The sequence below is a fragment of the Salvelinus alpinus genome, chromosome 30 (assembly GCF_045679555.1).
Source record: "Salvelinus alpinus chromosome 30, SLU_Salpinus.1, whole genome shotgun sequence".
In the NCBI taxonomy this organism is placed as follows: Eukaryota; Metazoa; Chordata; class Actinopteri; order Salmoniformes; family Salmonidae; genus Salvelinus; species Salvelinus alpinus.
The window spans coordinates 37,326,243-37,347,061 of NC_092115.1; the positions used below are offsets into that span (position 1 = coordinate 37,326,243).

The 20,819-nt window shown below is 46.1% G+C and overlaps 2 protein-coding genes across 2 annotated transcripts; one reads left to right on the top strand and one right to left on the bottom strand.

Annotated features, from left to right (window-relative positions):
* The first annotated feature begins 3,287 nt into the window (after positions 1-3,287).
* Positions 3,288-6,939, top strand: LOC139560476 (ubiquitin-like protein NEDD8). Its single transcript, XM_071377293.1, has 4 exons — positions 3,288-3,492; positions 3,798-3,845; positions 3,998-4,080; positions 6,660-6,939. Exons 1-4 carry the CDS (start codon positions 3,475-3,477, stop codon positions 6,775-6,777), a joined length of 267 nt encoding a protein of 88 aa, XP_071233394.1. The 5' UTR covers positions 3,288-3,474; the 3' UTR covers positions 6,778-6,939.
* Positions 6,940-7,058: 119 nt separating this feature from the next.
* Positions 7,059-19,026, bottom strand: ap1g2 (adaptor related protein complex 1 subunit gamma 2). Its single transcript, XM_071377292.1, has 22 exons — positions 18,822-19,026; positions 18,076-18,281; positions 17,864-17,988; positions 14,969-15,110; positions 14,606-14,702; positions 14,395-14,471; positions 14,108-14,203; positions 12,736-12,816; positions 12,243-12,341; positions 12,028-12,083; positions 11,192-11,305; positions 10,917-11,057; positions 10,552-10,606; positions 10,235-10,357; positions 10,009-10,098; positions 9,761-9,888; positions 9,469-9,573; positions 9,137-9,281; positions 8,846-8,990; positions 8,436-8,590; positions 8,161-8,259; positions 7,059-8,087 (listed from the first exon to the last, which is right to left on the bottom strand). The coding sequence occupies exons 2-22, from the start codon at positions 18,274-18,276 to the stop codon at positions 7,989-7,991; spliced, it is 2,373 nt and encodes a 790-aa protein (XP_071233393.1). The 5' UTR covers positions 18,277-18,281; positions 18,822-19,026; the 3' UTR covers positions 7,059-7,988.
* Positions 19,027-20,819: the final 1,793 nt, after the last annotated feature.

Below are 20,819 nucleotides of genomic sequence, written 5' to 3' on the forward strand. Positions count from 1 at the left end.
GCTCCAGTACTAAAATACTGGAAATGATTGTTTTGCTCCATGAAGTAATCCAACAATGTGTATGCCGCCATTCAAATCTTCTGTCATTGATCGAGACAGGCGAGAGTCATCATGACATGAGGCACTTTGGGGTGGACTCACCTGTCTTTATTAATAAGAGAAGATCTGAAAAAGACAAGATGGGGGCGTACACATTGTCTGATTACTTCATGGAGCAATGAAAAAATATAAATTTTCATAACATGCATCTTCTAAAATGTCTGTGTCCAATTCCAGGTGGCTCATGAACCACCTGAAATTGGACACAGACATTTTAGAAGATGCATGTTTGGCCAAATCGAGAACGGAGATATTATCGCTTAGTTAATGTTGGTCAAAAATTCTCTGTGCTACGCCAAACAGTACCTGTCCTGTAACGACTAATGGGGCATCAATCTGCTAGCTAGATTTGAACCAGTTGTGGGCAGCATCTCCTCTTCTAGGGTATCTGAGTCACACTCACCATTAAGGATTGCAATGTGGAAAACCAATCCTCCATGAGCCTCGGCACTACCAGATGCAGGGATAGGTAGCAGGGGCATCCACCCCTCAGGTCTACAAACAAGGGGGAATGTTTGGATTAATTATTTGAGTTGAAAAGGTGACAAAAGCTAAACTGGATTAACACTGCACCCCATAGATAGTTACCTTTTGTAAACACACAATTGGGTGATTCAATAGCAGCAGGTTTAGGCCTTAAGTCAGGTCTGTTAGTCAGGTTGGTTGAATATATATATGTTTATTTCCAGTCATCTGGGGAATAGGAGGAACAGTCTTTGAGGGATCCAAGATAGCATACATTGGGTCAATATACAGTGCCCATGACTTTTTCCAAATGTTGTTAGGTTACAGCCTTTTTCTAAAATTGAGTAAATAGTTTTTCCCCCTCATCAATTTACACACAATACCCCATAATGACAAAGCAAAAACAGGTTTAAAGAAATTTTTGAAAATGTACAGAAATGTACATAAGTATTCAGACCATCGAGTCTTCTTGGGTATGACGGTACAAGCTTGGCACACCTCTATTTGGGGAGTTTCTCCCATTCTTCTCTGCAGATCTTCTCAAGCTCTGTCAGGTTGGATGGGGAGCGTTGCTGCACAGCTATTTTCAGGTCACTCCAGAGATGTTTGATCGGGTTCAAGTCCGGGCTCTAGCTGGGCCACTCAAGGACATTCAGAGACTTGTCCAAAGAAGCATTGTTTTAGGACCTTATCTTTTTAACCACCGATCATAGAAATGTCTCTGCCTGGCCGATTCTCTGCCTCTAACCTTATTACAGGGGCTGAGTCACTGGCTTACTGGTGCTCTTCCATGCCGTCCCTAGGAGAGGTGCGTCACTTGAGTGGGTTGAGTCACTGACGTGATCTTCCTGTCTGGGTTGGCGCCCCCCCTTGGGTTGTGCCGTGGCGGAGATCTTTGTGGGCTATACTCGGCCTTGTCTCAGGATGGTAAGTTGGTGGTTGAAGATATCCCTCTAGTGGTGTGGGGGCTGTGCTTTGGCAAAGTGGGTGGGGTTATATCCTTCCTGTTTGGCCCTGTCCGGGGGTATTGTTGGATGGGGCCACAGTGTCTCCCGACCCCTCCTGTCTCAGCCTCCAGTATTTATGCTGCAGTAGCTTATGTGTCGGGGGGCTAGGGTCAGTCTGTTATATCTGGAGTACTTCTCCTGTCTTATCCGATGTCCTGTGTGAATTTAAGTATGCTCTCTCTAATTCTCTCTTTCTTTCTTTCTTTCTTTCTTTCTTTCTTTCTTTCTTTCTTTCTTTCTTTCTTTCTTTCTTTCTTTCTTTCTTTCTTTCTTTCTCTCTCTCGGAGGACCTGAGTCCTAGGACCATGCCTCAGGACTACCTGGCCTGATGACTCCTTGCTGTCCCCAGTCCACCTGGCCGTCCTGCTTCTCCAGTTTCAACTGTTCTGCCTGCGGCTATTAAATGATTGGCTATTAAAAGCCAACTGACATTTACTCCTGAGGTGCTGACCTGTTCCACCCTCGACAACCACTGTGATTATTATTATTTGACCTTGCTGGTCATCTATGAACATTTGAACATCTTGGCCATGTTCTCCATCCGGCACAGCCAGAAGAGGACTGGCCACCCCTCATTGCCTGGTTCCTCTCTAGGTTTCTTCCTAGGTTCTGGCCTTTTTAGGGAGTTTTTCCTAGCCACCGTGCTTCTATACCTGCATTGCTTGCTGTTTGGGGTTTTAGGCTGGGTTTCTGTACAGCACTTTGAGATATCAGCTGATGTAAGAAGGGTTTTATAAATAAATTTGATTTGATTTGATAGAAATGCAATGTTTTTACATAGGTAGACACTGGTTTGGTGCGGAAGATGATGAATATGAGGTTGAAAAGTGGCGGAATTGCCCTTTAAAACTGCAATAATTCCTCTCCACCCTATGGCAAAATTAGAAGAATTGCATGAAATTTGTTATAGAATTGCTCAAGTTTCTCTCCGCCGCATGGCAAAATTTGTAGAACCGCAGAAATGTGCTTTAAAACTGAAAAGTTTCTCCCTGTCCCATGGCAAAATGAGTAGAATTGTTTGAAATTTGTTGTAAAACTGCAAAATTATCTCTCCGCTCCATGGCAAAATTAGTAGAATTGCAAATTCCCTTTAAAACGTAAATATTTCTCTCCACCATCAAGATGGGGGCCACAATAAATGTTTGCCTGCTTGGTGGGGGGGGGGGGGGCCTCTGTCCTCGGTTGCAACACTCACTACCGAGTTCCAAACTCCCTCTGGAAGCAACATCAGCACAAGAAATGTTAGTCGGGAGCTTATTGAAATGGGTTTCCAAGGCCGAGCAGCCACACACAAGCCTAAGATCACCATGCGCAATGCCAGTGGTGTAAAGTTCACCGCAATTGGACTCTGGAGCAGTGGAAACGGGTTCTCTGGAGTGATGAATCACGCTTCACCACCCGACAGACAAATCTGGATCTTTCTGGGTGCCAGGAGAATGCTATCTGCCCGAATGCATAGTGCCAACTGTAAAGTTTGGTGGAGGCGGAATAATGTTCTGGGTCTGTTTTTCATGGTTTGGGCTAGGCCCCTTAGTTCCAGTGAAGGGAAATCTTAACGCTACAGCATACAATAACATTTTAGACGATTCTGTGCTTCCAACTTTGTGGCAATAGTTTGGGAATGGCCCTTTGCTGTAACAACATGAAAATGCCCCCGTGCACAACGTTTTTTAAAGTTAACTTTATAACAGTCACATACAGTATTTTCCCAGAAAGTAATTATTTGCAAAGCGGAACCTTTGTCTCACAAAATACGGTAGATGGACAACGGACGGAACAGTGACTTACACAGGAAGTAAAGTTTAATCTGAAGGTTTGCTCAATTTGACAACAATACCACAAAACTATAATTGTGGATTAGGTATTTAATCTTAAATTGATTTAAAACGTATTTAAGGTCAAAATGCTGATCAAGGTTAAGGTAAGACCAGCCATTTAATTTGTGGCTATGCCCTCTAGTTTACAGACTTTATGGTCGTATCTCACCATCGTCGAGCTAACGTTAGTTGGATTGTAATATTATACGTAACGTACATGTATGTTAGTTATACATATCTTTGGTAAATGTATTGATCTGAACAGCGCTAGTTATATAGTGGACATTACAGGTCATTGACTTTGAACCGTCATCCCCGTATAGCTACAATGTTGTTACAACAGCCATGTTAGCTAACTAGCTAGCTACGTAACGTTAGTTAGCTAGTTAACGTAATTTTTCTGTCTCAGACTCTCACTGGCAAAGAAATAGAGATCGACATTGAGCCCACAGACAAGGTATGAAACATCATTACTTTGAAGGTTGATTTTAATCTAATGTATTTTCTTTCTATGTGTAATATAAGGATTAAGTTACCCATGTCAGTAATACATTGGAGAGTCATGTCCAGTAATGATGTGCTTATATGCTCTCTTGTACACGTATGAAGGTGGAGAGAATTAAAGAAAGGGTGGAGGAGAAAGAGGGGATTCCACCTCAACAACAAAGACTCATCTACAGTGGAAAACAGATGTAAGTGATAAACCCTTCCATCACAATCTTGTCATGAAACATCTGCTCCCTTTAACACCAGAAGCGCCTGGTCTTTCTGCCTATAAGTAACCTCTAGAGCAGTTGTTCCCAAACATTTTATAGTCCCGTACCCCTTCAAACATTCAACCTCCAGTTGCGTACCCCCTCTAGCACCAGGGTCAGCGCACTCTCAAATGTTGTTTTTTGCCATCATTGTAAGCCTGCCAGACACACACACTATATAATACATTTATTAAACATAAGAATGAGTGTGAGTTTTTGTCACAACCCGGCTTGTGGGAAGTGACAAAGTGCTCTTATAGGACCAGGGCACAAATAATAATAATAATAAATTATTTTGCTCTTTATTTAACCATCTTGTTCATCGAAAATTGTGAATAACTCACCACAGGTTAATGAGAAGGGTGTGCTTGAAAGGATTCACATAACTCTGCAATGTTGGATTGTATTGGAGAGAGTCTGTCTTAAATCATTTTCCACACACAGTTTGTGCCTGTATTTAGTTTTCATGCTAGTGAGAGCCGAGAATCCACTCTCACATAGGTACGTGGTTGCAAAGGGCATCAGTGTCTTAACAGCCGATTTGCCAAGGCAGGATACTCTGAGCGCAGCCCAATCCAGAAATCTGGGAGTGGCTTCTGATTAAATTAAATTTTGACCGAACCGCTTGTTGCAATTTCGCAATTGGCCTCCCAACTCACTCAGGTCACATTTGACATTGTCCGTAAGCTTGAGTTCATTTGCACACAAAAAAAATCATACAATGATGGAAAGACCTGTGTGTTGTCCTTTTTGATGCAGACAGCGAAGAGTTCCAACTTCTTAATCAAAGCCTCAATATCCATGTATAAATATAACATCAATAGTTATTTGTTAGTCATGGATATGTTTTAAATTATTCTACGACGTCCTCGTGAAAAACATAGACCTAAAGCCAATTTTCGACACTTCCAGCCAATGACCCATCAACATTATAACAGTCTAATAAATACATTTAATATATGTAATCAGAAGAATAATCATTTGGGTGGGCTTATAAAGGTCTTAGCTAACATTGGAATACTAAACAATTATTTCAAAGAGCGTAATAGCATTTTCATCAGTTTGTCAAAACTAAGAAACACTAGTTCAAGTCCATCACAAATAAGTCCTTCATAATTTAGTTTTGTCAGGTCTACAGAAACATTGTGAAAATAAGAATATTTATTTAAACGAAAACAGAATACCATATTTTAAGTTTATTATGTTACTTATCTTTGCTTAGTAGCCAGAGAAATGCTGCCCCCTAGTGGGCATGTGCTGACTGCATGGACAGCAGATATTCTTTTAAAAAGTGAAATTTGGAAATAGAGTTGCACTTCTTGAATTTTGCGTTATTTGACAAACGTAAGCGTCACAGAAACTGCACAATATGATCTTTCTGATACAATATAGAAATCAAAACGTTTTACCTGCATGTGATGATTTGATGAAGTGATGCTACTTTCCCTGCATCTGTCAATTACAAAATGTGCCCGTCTCTGTGCAATTTGGCAACTGATAATATTGTCACTCAGACTGTCAATTTAATCTTGTCTATAGGCTGTCTTATTACGTGTGAAATGAGTTTCGGTGTAGTTTAGGTGTAGTTTCGATGGGCTGGCTGCGTAGGCTGACTGGCATCGTTTCTTTCCCCTCGCTCATCATCTTGGATAGAGTCAAGGATGTGTTTTGCATTATTCTAAAAGCCTAATGCAACTCGTAGCATGTTTTTGTTGCCCTTACAATAAATACGATTTAATAATAGTTATAGTAAATAAAACAGTCCCGTATCAACCAGCAAAGCACGCGGTCAAATTATTAAAATGAGAGCCAACGTCGATAAATAGGCATAACACAAACTCATCATTACACTATTATTGTTCTAAATTAAATCAACCTGTTCGCCCTCCTTATCATTTAGTTAGGCCTATTTTAAATTAGATTGTGAAGGAATGTGCAATTATCGCCCATTCATTCAGTGGGCTGGCATCGTTTGAGTCCCTTGGCTCAACAACTTGGATATTCAAGGATATGTTTGGCATTATTCTAAGGACCTACTGCAACACGTAGCATGCTTTCCGTTCTAGTAAATAAGATCAGTGCTGTAACAGCTTCTTTTTACAAAGTAAAACGTGAAAGAATGATATACCCGCAAGGAGCACGGTCAATTTAAATTCAGTTGTGAAGTGCACAATTATCGTCCATTCATCAATTCGTCGTTAATTTAGTGAGGAGAGTGACACGCATCAGCACCTGGCTGGGTACCAACGTCTTACAGAGCATTGTCTTGGCAGGTTAAGTTGGGAATAGGTGTGAATTTTTTTAATGTTTGTGATAAACAAAATTCTGACAAATGAGCAATGTAAAATACAACAGGGAAGGAGCAGGACATAGCTTTTTTGGCAGGACTGATTTCCTTTATTTACAAAATCAAACACTGTTGGTTTAGGGTGGTTCTAGTGTTAATCAAGTGGCAGCATTACATCTTGGATGCAACACTTGTTTTATCTGCTCTGACTTAATCCCATCCCTCTCAGGAACGATGAGAAGACAGCTGCGGACTACAAGATCCAGGGAGGCTCAGTGCTGCATCTGGTCCTGGCGCTAAGAGGAGGGCTAGTCTGCCACTGTTCCAGCATACACCTCATCGCCTAGTGGGCAGAGTTTGTCATCGTCACACCATGTTGCAATTTGGACTGCTATAATTCCTCTGTTTTTGTAACCACCCATACACTGTTGGAATTTAAGTAAGTGGGACACAGTGAGAGAGTTTGTTTTTGCTTGTGAATTTTGCTTGTGAATAAAAGGTGAAATGTACTGTTTGTCTTTTGAAGTACATGCATGGCTGCTATTGCACGAGTGTGTCATTTAGCAGTGCCTTGTAAAACAACTTTCCATAGAGGCAGTTATGAACTCTGAAAATAATGCATTCATAATTCAATTTGATAACCTTTAATTACAAATGTCAAAGGCAATGCACACAAACTGAATTCTCTTTCCCGGTACTACACATCATTCACAGATAAAACAGCAACTCCCACCTCAAAATAAAGTCTATATACACACATACATGATAATACCTCAGGTCCAAAAGGGGTTCTGAGTGACAGGCACAGGGGAAGAGAGAAGCAGTTGGTAAATAGAGGTAGGGAGGAGGAGAGTACATCAATGGAAGGCATGTACCGTATGTATGTAAGTATGGATAAGGCGTAGTGTTAGGGGATGCTAATCACGTGGCTCAGATTGACGAGAGGGAACTGTAACAGTGAGCCACAACAGTAGGTAGGTAAGTAGTCCTGGAGTGAAAGAAAAGTTGTCACGGTTGCATGGGTCAAGACTTCAAAGGTACTCTCTTAAAAGATTATCCCGGCGGACAGTCTTGGTTGCACAGTTCTCAGGATAGATTTATCTTCTGATTGGACAAGTCCCAAAGAGCCAGGCAGACAGCTGCATATTACTATTGTTGGTTGATGTGACACCAAATACACAACAAAGATAGTGCCATTAATACTGTTGGTTATGCTATGGGAAATGTAATACCAGTAGTCCAATCAGAAGCTGAAAAGGTCATGGTGACAATGGCTTTTAGGGTGACAGTATCAAGAGTTTATCTATATCCCTGCCAACTGTAGGGGGACATTTTCCACAGTTCTTGAGGGTCAGCCATTTAGAAAAATAAGAGAAGAGTCATTTGGAAAAACATCAGGTTGTACTGTAGAATAGTTGATTGACAGAGAGGATTCTCTCTGTGTATGATTGACAGGCAGCTGTCAGGTAGAATGGATCCCCACTCCTGGGCCTGGTCGGCTGTCGATCCTTCCATGGTCTGATGTCAGCGTTGATGGACTGGTTGCTTTCAGCTGTCATTACCAGGCGGGGCTGGGAAATGAGTCGATCTGCACCGTGTCCTGGCAGACAACGTCCTGGCTGGTGTAGCACACGCGCACCCTCATTTTCAGACTCACCTGGTTGGGAAGGAAGTGAATGTTTAGTTCATTGTGAGTGTGGCAACCACGGACAGACTGAACGAAAACCCACCTTGTTAGGGTTGTTGAGGAGCACAGTCTGGGTCACCTGACCTAAGCCGTGTGTGGGGATGACGTCACCACTCGGAGCCTTCATCTGTAACTGGACGCTCTGAGGTGGATGGAAGTGAGAGACAAAGGTCATGAATAGCCTATAACTAGGGCCCAGAGTTTTTCCTGGTCTGGTCACATGGTCTAGAGGGGCCTACTCATGACATACAAGTTTGGAATACCAAATAAGGTAAGTAAGGTAGTCTGACAGGCGGACCCAAAGACAGACCGACAGACCTTGGGTACTGCTGCTTGCAGGGTGAGGCTGGTGATGTCCCTGTCAGTAGAGTTGGTGGCAGTGAGGGTAATGGTCATGCCCGTGTCTGTCTGTTTGTCAGTCTGTAGTTTCAGTGTCACACCGTTCTTCTCATACACTATAACACTAGGTGGCACTATGGAAACACAAAGAAACATCGGTCACACTGGGGGCTCCTGAAATTCAGCACCAGAAAACAGACCATCATTAAATACATTATGAAGATGTGCTGTATCTTTTGCATAAAGCTACTGGTGTGTTCATTCTAAAATCCCAAACAAGTACATCTTCATAATGTTTTTCTGATGGCTTAATGATGGCTTTGTTCATCTCTCTGAAAACCCCCATCTCTGTTTCTCGTTCACTCTCACTCAGCAGCTCCGTGTCTCACCAGGTGTGACGTCCAGGCCTCCTAGCAGGTCCAGTAGGTCTCCCCCAGCTGTGCTGCTAACAGGGCCTAACGCTGTGGTGGACAGGGCGGGGCTGGGCTGGGGAGGCTCCCCAGAACCACCTAGCAGGTCCAACAGATCACACACCTTGACAAGAGAAAATGAGGGAAATATTCCACATCGAGTTACTTTTGAGAGGTTCAGCTTGAGAAAGGACACAATAAGTAAAGTCTATACTTCATATTAAGATAGCTGAACTACCAAAGTTTATTGCAGTCCTTTTCATCCCTTACCTGGTTAGCAGGTTCCTGGGGTAATACTACTTCCTGTGTCCGTTTGGTTGGCTCCATCTCTTTGATAGACCCCCCTGCTGATTCTCCATTGGTATGTCCCGGTGAGCTCTTGTCAATCACTGGCATTCTCTCCAGAACAGCAGCCCTGCGAACACAGAGCTCTCTTAGCAGTGTAATGGGCAAAGCAAAAGTGGCTACCACGATGAAGACCATAACTGAGTCACTGAGGGGCTGCCATTTCCCCTCAGTGTTGTATTCATAGATATAACAATATATGTATACATCATTGGCTATCACTGACAATATACTGTATGTATATACATATGGACTACCTCATGTGGTCGTATTTCTTAAACAGAGCGTTGTATTCCACTGCCCTCTGCTGGAGTTCCACGTCGATGCAGCTGCCGTAGATACTGACGATGCTCCTAATGCGACTGCCGGACAGGGACGAGGAATAGCAGTAGGAAACAAGAGCTATTTTAGTAATTCTCTACATCAGCAATGAGAGTCACAAGTCCCAAGACCCCCCACGCAGTGGGCAAAACTGACAAAGCAGTTTTCAGTAGCTGCTGTCTACCGGTTGCAGCAGTGTTCTGAGGGGTGTGAGTTAATGATGCTTACTCCACGTTGTGTGTTATGCGTGTGCTGAGTTTCATTGTCGCTGTGAGAGCGAAGCCCCTGGTTGCCGGCGACGACATATGTGACTGTAGAACCGTTTCCAAGGCGTCCAGGACGTCATCCTCTGACACCTAATGGCAGGACAGAGAAACAAGAAGAACTGTCTCGGTTTTATGACAGTTAATACTGTATTGTCAATGGGTATTAACCATGCCTGTGTTAAAACAACCACAGCATCCTCCCTCATGTACCTGAACAGGTTCTGTCTCCTCACACTCTCCTCTCAGAAGCAGGTCTCCATACTCCCCAATACACCAGCATGCCACCTGTACCAGGGATTGCTGCACACACAAACCAACAATGTTGCACAGTTCCACAGCTGAGAATAGAGCTGGGCATTGAGGTTTTCCTGACTGATAACACAAATCCCATTTCGACAGAGCGTGGCACACAAACACATTCATACTAAAGCCATACCACTGAGATGTCTGTAACCAGGGCTCTGTACAGCTTGTGGACCGTGTAGCAGTGTAGTTCTGTTGCTGTGGTGATGAGCTGGATCAGGTTGGGAACCGTCTCATCCCTCACGTCGCCCCCTGCCTAAAAGAGATGGTACTACTGTCAATGTGCCTAGTTTCCACCCAGACAGCTTGAAGTACAGTGGGGTGATATAAGTGGGATACATCTTGGGGTTATTTACAATAGCTGGTCATAGTTAAAACAAGTAGTACGGTAGTTAAAACAAGTTGTGCAGTCACCAGGTGATTGCGGTGCAGTAGAGTGTCAGTATTTACCGTGGTGAGGACATGCAGGATGGTGTCAATGTGCCAGCGCTGAGAGGGAGCATACCTGACAGAGACACGGAGACAAGAGACTCAGTGGTGTTCAGTGCTGCGGCTGAGACACAAACACAGACAGTGACACACAGCGAGGACAGGCTACTGGCTAGGCCTGTGTGTGTTCAGTGGTAGAACAGCCAGATAGCAGTGAGACATATACAGACACAGAGAGCAAGACAGAAACACAGTACCACACCCGACACAGAGACAGGGAAACATTCATATAGACATAGATACAAAATGAGACATCCAGATACACAGAGACTACACGACATAGAGACATTTAAAGCCCCCTAGACAGGTGACGGCCAGCCCAGTACCTCTCTGCGGCGTTGAAGATGCCTGAGGTGGTGTGTGCTCTGAGCTCTGGGGGACAGCTGGAGAGGAAGAGGAGCAGCTCTTTCATCAGAGAGCGGATGTTGACAGCTGACACCAGGGCCAGAGAAAGCTCCAATGCCCGGCTGAGGGATAAACACAAAGAAGATTGTAACTATATACTGTTATTCTCTACAGTCATATGCCACCTTCCATTGTCGCTCATGAATAGGTGACACGTGGCTAACTGGCAGTACAGGCTCAGAAATCAACACAGTACCGTTTGACAGAAGCATCCTGGTCCTTCAGGCAGTCCACTATGGTCCCTCTGTGACGCTGCACTGCATTGTGGTCCGTCTGAACAATCTTCTGAAGGGAAGTCATTGAGATGTACCTGTGCACGAATAAAAATATTTAGACAATGAGAGAGAAAGACGCGTTACATGTGTGTGTTTCTGGACGTGTAGAAGGGCTGTGATAGTTTATCAACACGACTGGTGCATGGATACAGTTCATGGAACAAACTTTCCTTCTGCGACTCTCATTTCCAAGGTCTCCCACCTCACGCATCTTCCGCAAACATTTTAGCTGTGTGCCGTCTTCCCTGATGGGGAGCATGACTGCATGTCTTTGAAACGTATATCTGGTGTAACGATCTGCGATCACTCTGCATGCTGAGAGAATGGTCATATCTGCTCTGAGCCAGTCTAGCAGCTTTCCACCAGCCACAGGGAGGACGCGCTTAAAGCCTGGGACCAGACCAGAATAACCTGCTGGGCCAGACAGACCCTACGGGAACAATCCCAACAGGAACAGACGGATAAAAAGGAAACTTCCATGTGATTGTTCGCCCACAACGTACAGATAGCCCAACAACCCTGTCTGTCACTGTACGGCCTCACAGGAATCTAATCACAGGAATAGATGTTACTGACTGTGTTTATATTTATTAGAATGAACAGGTTTGTCTGCCTCAGGCAACAATGAGCTTCTAAGCAACAATAAGCCTCTAAGCAATGGGCTAGAAACCATGAAGAAGGACCAAATGAGGACCAGATGAGATAAAAGGAAGAGACAGAGGGAAGGAGGAGGAGGGGGGGGGGGGGGGGCACTAACCGGATGTTCCTATCGTTGTTCAGAAGAAATCGCCCCAGGATGTTCACAGCTAGGACCTGTCGCACACACACACAACAGACACAACCTAGACATACGGCCTCTGATGTACATCCATGTTAGCTACATTGGCCTCTACCACTTGTGGCACATTCAAAAAGATGTGAATACATACAAACAAGAAATGACTTGATGATGGTATCACATGCGGCACTTACCCTCAAGCCACTTTCCGATTTGATGTCCATGACAGTGAGAACTGTTTCATACAACACAGCACTGCCTGCAGTCTTACTGCTGTCTGTGTTCGTGGCCACCTGTATAAAGAAGCAGTATAGAAATATCGAATCATAAACTGGGAGGTTTGAGCCCTGAATGCTAATTGGCAGACAGACGGTGCTATATCAGATTGCATACCCACGGGTATGACCAACATTTTTTTTTTACTGCTCTAATTACATTAGCGACCATAAGGCACCTCTGGGGTTTGTGGTATATAACCAATATACCACGGCTGAGGGCTGTGTCCAGGCACTCCGAGTTGCGTCGTACATAAGAGCAGCCCTTAGCCGTGGTATATTGGCCATATACCACACCTCCTCTGGCATTTATTGCTTAAATAGAATCCATTCAACAACAACAACCCTGCAAGACTATTTACTAGTGAAAATCCTGCAGTGTGAATCCTTGTGTGTGGTTTCATTACTGTACCTGGGCCAGCAGGTCATTCACGGCATCACTAGCTGTATCGTTATTACGACCCAGGATCCTCAGCAACCTAAGAATGCGCACCTAATGATGGATAGACAGAAAGAGAAATGCACTACATATACGCAAAACTATGTGGACGCCACTTCAAATAGTGGATTCGGCTATTTCAGGCACACCCGTTGCTGACAGGTGTATAAAATCGAGCACACAGCCATGCAATCTCCATAGACAAACATTGGCAGTAGAATGGCCTTACTGAAGAGCTCAGTGACTTTCAACGTGGCAGCGTCATAGGATATCACCTTTCCAACAAGTCAGTTCGTCAAATTTCTGCTCCGGTCAAGTGCTGTTATTGTGAAGTGGAAATGTGTAGGAGCAACAACAACTCAGCCGCAAAGTGGTAGGTCACACAAGCTCACAGAACATGACCGCCGAGTGCTGAAGCGCCTAGCGTGTAAAACCCATCTGTCCTCGGTTGCAACACTCACTACCGAGTTCCAAACAACGTCAGCACAATAACTGTTTGTCGGGAGCTTCATGACATGGGTTTCCATGGCCGAGCAGCCACACACAAACCTAAGATCACCATGCGCAATGCCAAGCGTCGGCTGGAGTGGTGTAAAGCTCGCTGCCATTGGATTCTGGAGCAGTGGAAACACGTTCTCTGGAGTGATGAATCACACTTCACCATCTGGCGAATGGTGGACGAATCTGGGTTTGGTGGATGCCAGGAGAATGCTACCTGCCCAAATGCATGGTGCTAACTGTAAAGTTTGGTGGAGGAGGAATAATGGTCTGGGGCTGTTTTTCATAGTTCAGACTCTGCCCCTTAGTTCCAGTGAAGGGAAATCATAACGCTACAGCACACAATGACATTCTAGACGATTCTGTGCTTCCAAATTTGTGGCAACAGTTTAGGGAAGGCCCTTTCCTGTAACAACATGACAATGCCCTTGTGCACAAAGCAAGGTCCACACAGAAATGGTTTGTCGAGATCGGTTGTGGAAGAACTTGACTGGCCTGCACAGAGCCCTGACCTCAACCCCATCGAACACCTTTGGGATGAATTGGAAAGCCGACTGCGAGCCAGGCCTAATCGCCCAACATCAGTTACCGACCTCACTAATACTCATGGCTGAATGGAAGCAAGTCCCCACAGTAATGTTCCAACATCTAGTGGAAAGCCTTCCCAGAAGAGTGGAGGCTGTTGTAGCAGCAAAGTGGGGACCAACTCCATATGAATCCCCATGATTTTGGAACGAGATGTTTGACGAGCAGGTGTCCACATACATTTGGTCATGTAGTGTATGTATGTTCAGTCACAAAAGTGACTCCAATTCCCCTGGTAAAATAAATGATTTAAAACACTGACCTGTAGGAAGGGGTCACTGATACCAGCCACGTTGTGTTCTGGAGAGTAACCAGACATCACCAGGCCTTTCATTATCTGGACCAGCTCCGGCACCGCCTGGACCAAACACACACCAGGAGTCAAAATCACAGATCATCATCTAAGGATGTGGGAGAATGTGCAACCGTGTGCCATTTTTCACAAGTATCGATTTGGCATTTGTTACAGTGTATAACCAAATCTATCATTTTCAAGGGACTGAAATGGAATGGGGTGAGATGAGGTGGGTGAGCGTGTGTGCATTTTACCTTACGAAACTGCTCTAGTGTTTCTGGGTTGCGCTCACACAGCTCAGTAATCAGAACCACGGCTCCATGTAACACCCCTGCAATCAGACCAAACCATGAGGGGAATAATTGCCACACGGACACAGTTAGGCACAGAAAGATTGACAGTAAGGAGCAGACAGTGAACAGCTGGTTAATATAAGAAAAGCAAAACAAATGACGACGGACTCACCGTGGTTCTTTTCAGAGAGCAGGGATCGAGATGCAGGGGTAAACAGCTCTCCTAGTTCTGGCACTTTCCTCACAATGTGCACCGCACAAAGAGCTGCCTGAAATGTCATTGTCATCACGATCAGCTTCATAACGACGATAACCTTCAATGTCAGCGCATCACTTTACGTCTCACCCTCAGTTCAGACCACATGACGGTTTCCTTTAGTCTGTTGCAATGCAGTGTTTTACAGTAGTGCTCAAGATGGATTGGTTTGGGTTTCTGCATTACCAAGGTCGGCCATGAAGGCGTGATGAAAGGAGTGGCGTGTGTGTGTGTGTGTGTGTGTGTGTGTGTGTGTTTGTGTCTACAGAGAGTGCTCACCTTCTTTTTGATGTAGGAGTTAGAGGCTCTGAGGAGGCGGTCGATCTCTGGGGCCAGGTCTCGACACATCTCAGCTGAGCCCATACAGCCCAGAGTACACAGAGCCAGAGACTGGACATACTGACTGCTGTGGGACAGGTCACTGCGATGGGGGTTTAAAGACAATTGCTCAATTGCTTTGTGCTCAGGTAGAGGTTACTAGACCACTAGTTTAATGTTTATGTATGGCAACATTGATGATTATGGAACTGTCTGAGAATGCTGTCCGACTGTCTCAGCGTTCCGTCCGTCCGTCCGACTGTCTCAGCGTTCCGTCCGTCCGTCCGTCTGTCTCAGCGTTCCGTCCGTCCGTCTGTCTCAGCGTTCCGCCCGTCCGTCTGACTGTCTCAGCGTTCCGTCCGTCCGACTGTCTCAGCGTTCCGTCCGTCTGTCTGACTGTCTCAGCGTTCCGTCCGTCTGTCTGACTGTCTCAGCGTTCCATCCGTCTGTCTCGTCCGAGCGTTCCGTCCGTCCGTCTGTCTCAGCGTTCCGCCCGTCCGTCTGACTGTCTCAGCGTTCCGTCCGTCCGTCCGACTGTTTCCGCGTTCCGTCCGTCTGTCCGACTGTTTCAGCGTTCCGTACGTCTGTCCGACTGTTTCAGCGTTCCGTCCGACTGTCTCAGCGTTCCGTCCGTCTGTCCGACTGTCTCAACGTTCCGTCCGTCTGTCTCAGCGTTCCGTCCGTCGGTCCGACTGTCTCAGCGTTTCGTCCGTCTGTCTCAGCGTTCCGTCCGTCCGTCTGACTGTCTCAGCGTTCCGTCCGTCGGACTGTCTCAGCGTTCCGTCCGTCCGTCTGACTGTCTCAGCATTCCGTCCGTCCGACTGTCTCAGCGTTCCGTCCGTCCGTCTGACTGTCTCAGCGTTCCGTCCGTCCGTCTGACTGTCTCAGCGTTCCGTCCGTCCGTCTGACTGTCTCAGCGTTCCGTCCGTCCGTCTGACTGTCTCAGCGTTCCGTCCGTCCGTCCGACTGTCTCAGCGTTCCGTCCGTCCGTCTGACTGTCTCAGCGTTCCGTCCGTCCGTCTGACTGTCTCAGCGTTCCGTCCGTCCGTCTGACTGTCTCAGCGTTCCGTCCGTCCGTATGACTGTCTCAGCGTTCCGTCCGTCCGTATGACTGTCTCAGCGTTCCGTCCGTCCGTCTGTCTCAGCGTTCCGTCCGTCTGTCTGTCTCAGCGTTCCGTCCGTCCGTCTGACTGTCTCAGCGTTCCGTCCGTCCGTCTGACTGTCTCAGCGTTCCGTCCGTCTGTCTGACTGTCTCAGCGTTCCGTCCGTCTGTCTGACTGTCTCAGCGTTCCGTCCGTCTGTCTGACTGTCTCAGCGTTCCGTCCGTCTGTCTGACTGTCTCAGCGTTCCGTCCGTCCGTCTGTCTCAGCGTTCCGCCCGTCCGTCTGACTGTCTCAGCGTTCCGTCCGTCCGTCCGACTGTTTCCGCGTTCCGTCCGTCTGTCCGACTGTTTCAGCGTTCTGTACGTCTGTCCGACTGTTTCAGCGTTCCGTCCGACTGTCTCAGCGTTCCGTCCGTCTGTCTCAGCGTTCCGTCCGTCTGTCCGACTGTCTCAGCGTTCCGTCCGTCTGTCCGACTGTCTCAGCGTTCCGTCCGTCTGTCTCAGCGTTCCGTCCGTCGGTCCGACTGTCTCAGCGTTTCGTCCGTCTGTCTCAGCGTTCTGCCCGTCTGTCCGACTGTCTCAGCGTTCCGTGTCCGTCTGTCCGACTGTCTCAGCGTTTCCGTGTCCGTCTGTCTCAGCGTTCCGTCCGTCTGTCCGACTGTCTCAGCGCTCCGTCCGTCTGTCCGACTGTCTCAGCGTTCCGTCCGTCCGTCTGTCTCAGCGTTCCGTCCGTCCGTCTGTCTCAGCGTTCCGTCCGTCCGTCTGTCTCAGCGTTTCGTCCGTCTGTCTCAGCGTTCCGCCCGTCTGTCCGACTGTCTCAGCGTTCCGTGTCCGTCTGTCTCAGCGTTCCGTCCGTCTGTCTCAGCGTTCCGTCCGTCTGTCCGACTGTCTCAGCGTTCCGTCCGTCTGTCTCAGCGTTCCGTCCGTCCGTCTGACTGTCTCAGCGTTCCGTCCGTCCGTCTGACTGTCTCAGCGTTCCGTCCGTCCGTCTGACTGTCTCAGCGTTCCGTCCGTCCGTCTGACTGTCTCAGCGTTCCGTCCGTCCGTCTGACTGTCTCAGCGTTCCGTCCGTCCGTATGACTGTCTCAGCGTTCCGTCCGTCCGTCTGTCTCAGCGTTCCGTCCGTCCGTCTGTCTCAGCGTTCCGCCCGTCCGTCTGACTGTCTCAGCGTTCCGCCCGTCCGTCTGACTGTCTCAGCGTTCCGCCCGTCCGTCTGACTGTCTCAGCGTTCCGTCCGTCCGTCTGACTGTCTCAGCGTTCCGTCCGTCCGTCTGACTGTCTCAGCGTTCCGTCCGTCCGTCTGACTGTCTCAGCGTTCCGTCCGTCTGTCTGACTGTCTCAGCGTTCCGTCCGTCTGTCTGACTGTCTCAGCGTTCCGGCCGTCTGTCTGACTGACTCAGCGTTCCGTCCGTCTGTCTGACTGTCTCAGCGTTCCGTCCGTCTGTCTGACTGTCTCAGCGTTCCGTCCGTCTGTCTGACTGTCTCAGCGTTCCGTCCGTATGTCTAACTGTCTCAGCGTTCCGTCCGTCTGTCTGACTGTCTCAGCGTTCCGTCCGTCTGACGTTTTCAGAGTCATGTCTCTCTGATTGTCTTAGTTTCGTCTGTCTGTCTTATACAAGTTTCAAGATTTGTTTTCACGTGCACAAGTAAAGTGAAATGCCTTTCTTGCTAGCTCTTTCCCAACAATGCAGCAATCACTTCAAATGTTCATACTTCCAATTTCATGGTCAAATTGCTGATAAAACTGTCCTTACTTCTTGATGGAGTTAGTGATGAGAAGGCTAGCATCCTGCTTCTCGTCTAGAAGCATCATGGCACCCAGGTACCCAACACGCTTCTCATTGTACCGAGGGCTGGCAATCAGACGCACACACTCCATCTGCGATCAGAGAGGGACTTGGGGAGTTGTTAGGATACAAATATAGCAAATATACCAACAGACATCTTAAGAGGCACTGTTCATTACCTGACCAAAGTGGGCGGGGTAACCCAGCATGTGCACATACAGCAGCTTTGCCAGATTGTGAGAGCGTGTCCCATTGTCAGCCTGTCTGAACTGCGCCCGGATTGCAGCACACTCCCTCTGGATCACACCACGCTCCTCTCCCTGTGTACGGGCTCCTCTGATCACCCTGATCATCTCCTGCAGACGCACAGACGGAGACATGGCTCCTGTGTGTATGTATTTGTGTGGGACAGAAAGAGGGAGGTTGCAGAATTAGAGATGTTCAACAGACATACAAAAAGACCCACAGATACTAATCTGAATAAGAAAATGCATTGACTATCAGTGCATGTAGGACAACAAAGCAGGTGAAACAACTAATAAGTTATTCATGAGCACCTGTAAAAGCACTAGCATTTACTGTACAGTCATTTGAATAGAGAGAGAATACTCCTGAAGTGCAGTGGCTGTTAATAAATTACAATGAAAAGTGAAACATGAAACAACCATGTACAACTATAAACCGTACAACATACAGGCAGCCGTGACGTCAATATTATCTTGATACAATGTATCGAATTAATTCACCTAGCATTGCTAGCCACAACACATCGCAGCAATTGCCTAGAAATTCAGTTCATTAGGCGATCTACTTTTACAACATGTTTAGGGTAAAGCCTACAAAAGCGATGTCAACTATGTATTTATTTAGCCAATTAATGCTCGATAACCTCGGATTACATGGGAGCTCGATGCTAGTTCCTTACCTTCGGAAAGTGAAAACGCCCCTAGAAAAATACCAAGCCGTTTCTGTGCTCAATTAACAGCGATGTGTCAACATTAATTAAACTCTTCCCTCACAAATGAATGGGCAACTAAAACTACTCGGCGGCTATCTTGGATGGACGCCTACTGTACGGTCCCCTAAGCTTCATGTGAAAACCATAATGGCAGCATCACTTCCGCCATCTGATCTCTGACTAGGCTTGAACTCCGCCCCTTAGGAAAACTGTAGGCGATCTACGTGGAGGTCGGTGTCCTTGACAACAAGTGGAAGATGGATGAGGTGGGGGTGCAGTAACTGATGGTGCATGATCAGATAGAGAAGTGATCACCTGAATAATTACAATGAAGGTAATGGTCAGTCTCCTTTACAATTATTTTCATACATAATATGTGTGTGCCGTGTGTACATATAAGTGTGTGCGAGAGCAGTGAGAAGATGATTTTGTGATTTTTTAAAGTTTAAAAGTGTGCAAGCACGGACTTTTCCCGTCTGCTTCCCTGCCACTGTAGACATGTCAGAATATTCAATAAACACATTTATGTGGTGTTGGCCAAGAGCTCTATTACATCATGTTGTTTCAAAACAGTGGTGACACATCATATATCGGCCTGTCCTGACTGTTCTGCAGCCCTAGGCAAGACAGAATAAATGCCTTCTATGATTGGTTCAGATTTGGACCGGACGGGACAAAAAAACAACATCAGTGGACGTGGAAATCCGGACAGGACCAAACAAAGACGTCGGCGTCGGTACATGTAGCCTGAAAAACAAGCTCTTGGTTGTATTAGTCCTGATTCCTGTGACTATTCAATTTGGCTTTTTAAGCTCTGCATATCAACTATTCAACTTTATTAGTAGTTATCCTGAACCTATTTGCAATGTGTACACAGTGGGAAATCAGAAGTATTTTCCTTTTTACCATGATCAGCTCATAAAAAATGGGCAGATATAAACTTGAACCCACTGATCATGACAATTTACCCCACAGGGTACAACTCCTGGACAGCAGTTGTGAGTAGCCTGATTGTCCATTCAATATTGTCTATTTTACTTTGACCTGTCCTGTTTTTAGGATATGTTTGCTAACATGTCAGTACATTTTTTATTTGATTGGGCGCCATTTAAGTTAGGCTATTTGATTGGAAAAACATGCATGATGTAAAAAGTGTCATTACATTGTCATACATTTTATCTCCATTTATCTGTAGGCTACAAAAAGGCCACATACTCTTTCTACCATATGCTATATCCAGGGGTGAAAGTATAAGTAATTTCTTCCCGGTACGGAACCAAGCGCATGCACCAACATTTACATACACAATCCCTATTAATTCAATAGGATCCATGTGGACCTAGTTGTACATCCATCCACTCGCAACATATGAGGTGAATGGGAAAAGATCTGTTACACAAAATGCCAAATTTGGCTGATGTTTCAGGCCAGAATTTATGCATCCACTGGCACGTTTCAGTGTCGGCCATTCATCTCTGCCTTGGCAAAATTTGACCGTTCTCGTAGAACCACATCGCATTTGAGAGTAGTCTGTACTATAAGGTCCACCGATTAATCGGAATGGCCGATTAATTAGGGCCGATTTCAAGTTTTCATAACAATCGGAAATTGGTATTTTTTTACACCTTTATTTTACTAGGCAAGTCAGTTAAGAACACATTCTTATTTTCAATGACGGCCTAGGAACGGTGGGTTAACTGCCTTCTTCAGGGGCAGAAGGACAGATTTTTCCTTGTCAGCTCGGGGATTCGTTTTTGCAACCTTCCGGTTACTAGTCCAACGCTCTAACCACCTGCCTTACATTGCACTCCACGAGGAGCCTGCGTTGCAGGCTGACTACCTGTTACGCGAGGGCAGCAAGAAGCCAAGGTAAGTTGCTAGCTAGCATTAAACTTATAAAAAACAATCAATCTTCACATAATCACTAGTTAACTACACATAGTTGATGATATTACTAGTTTATCT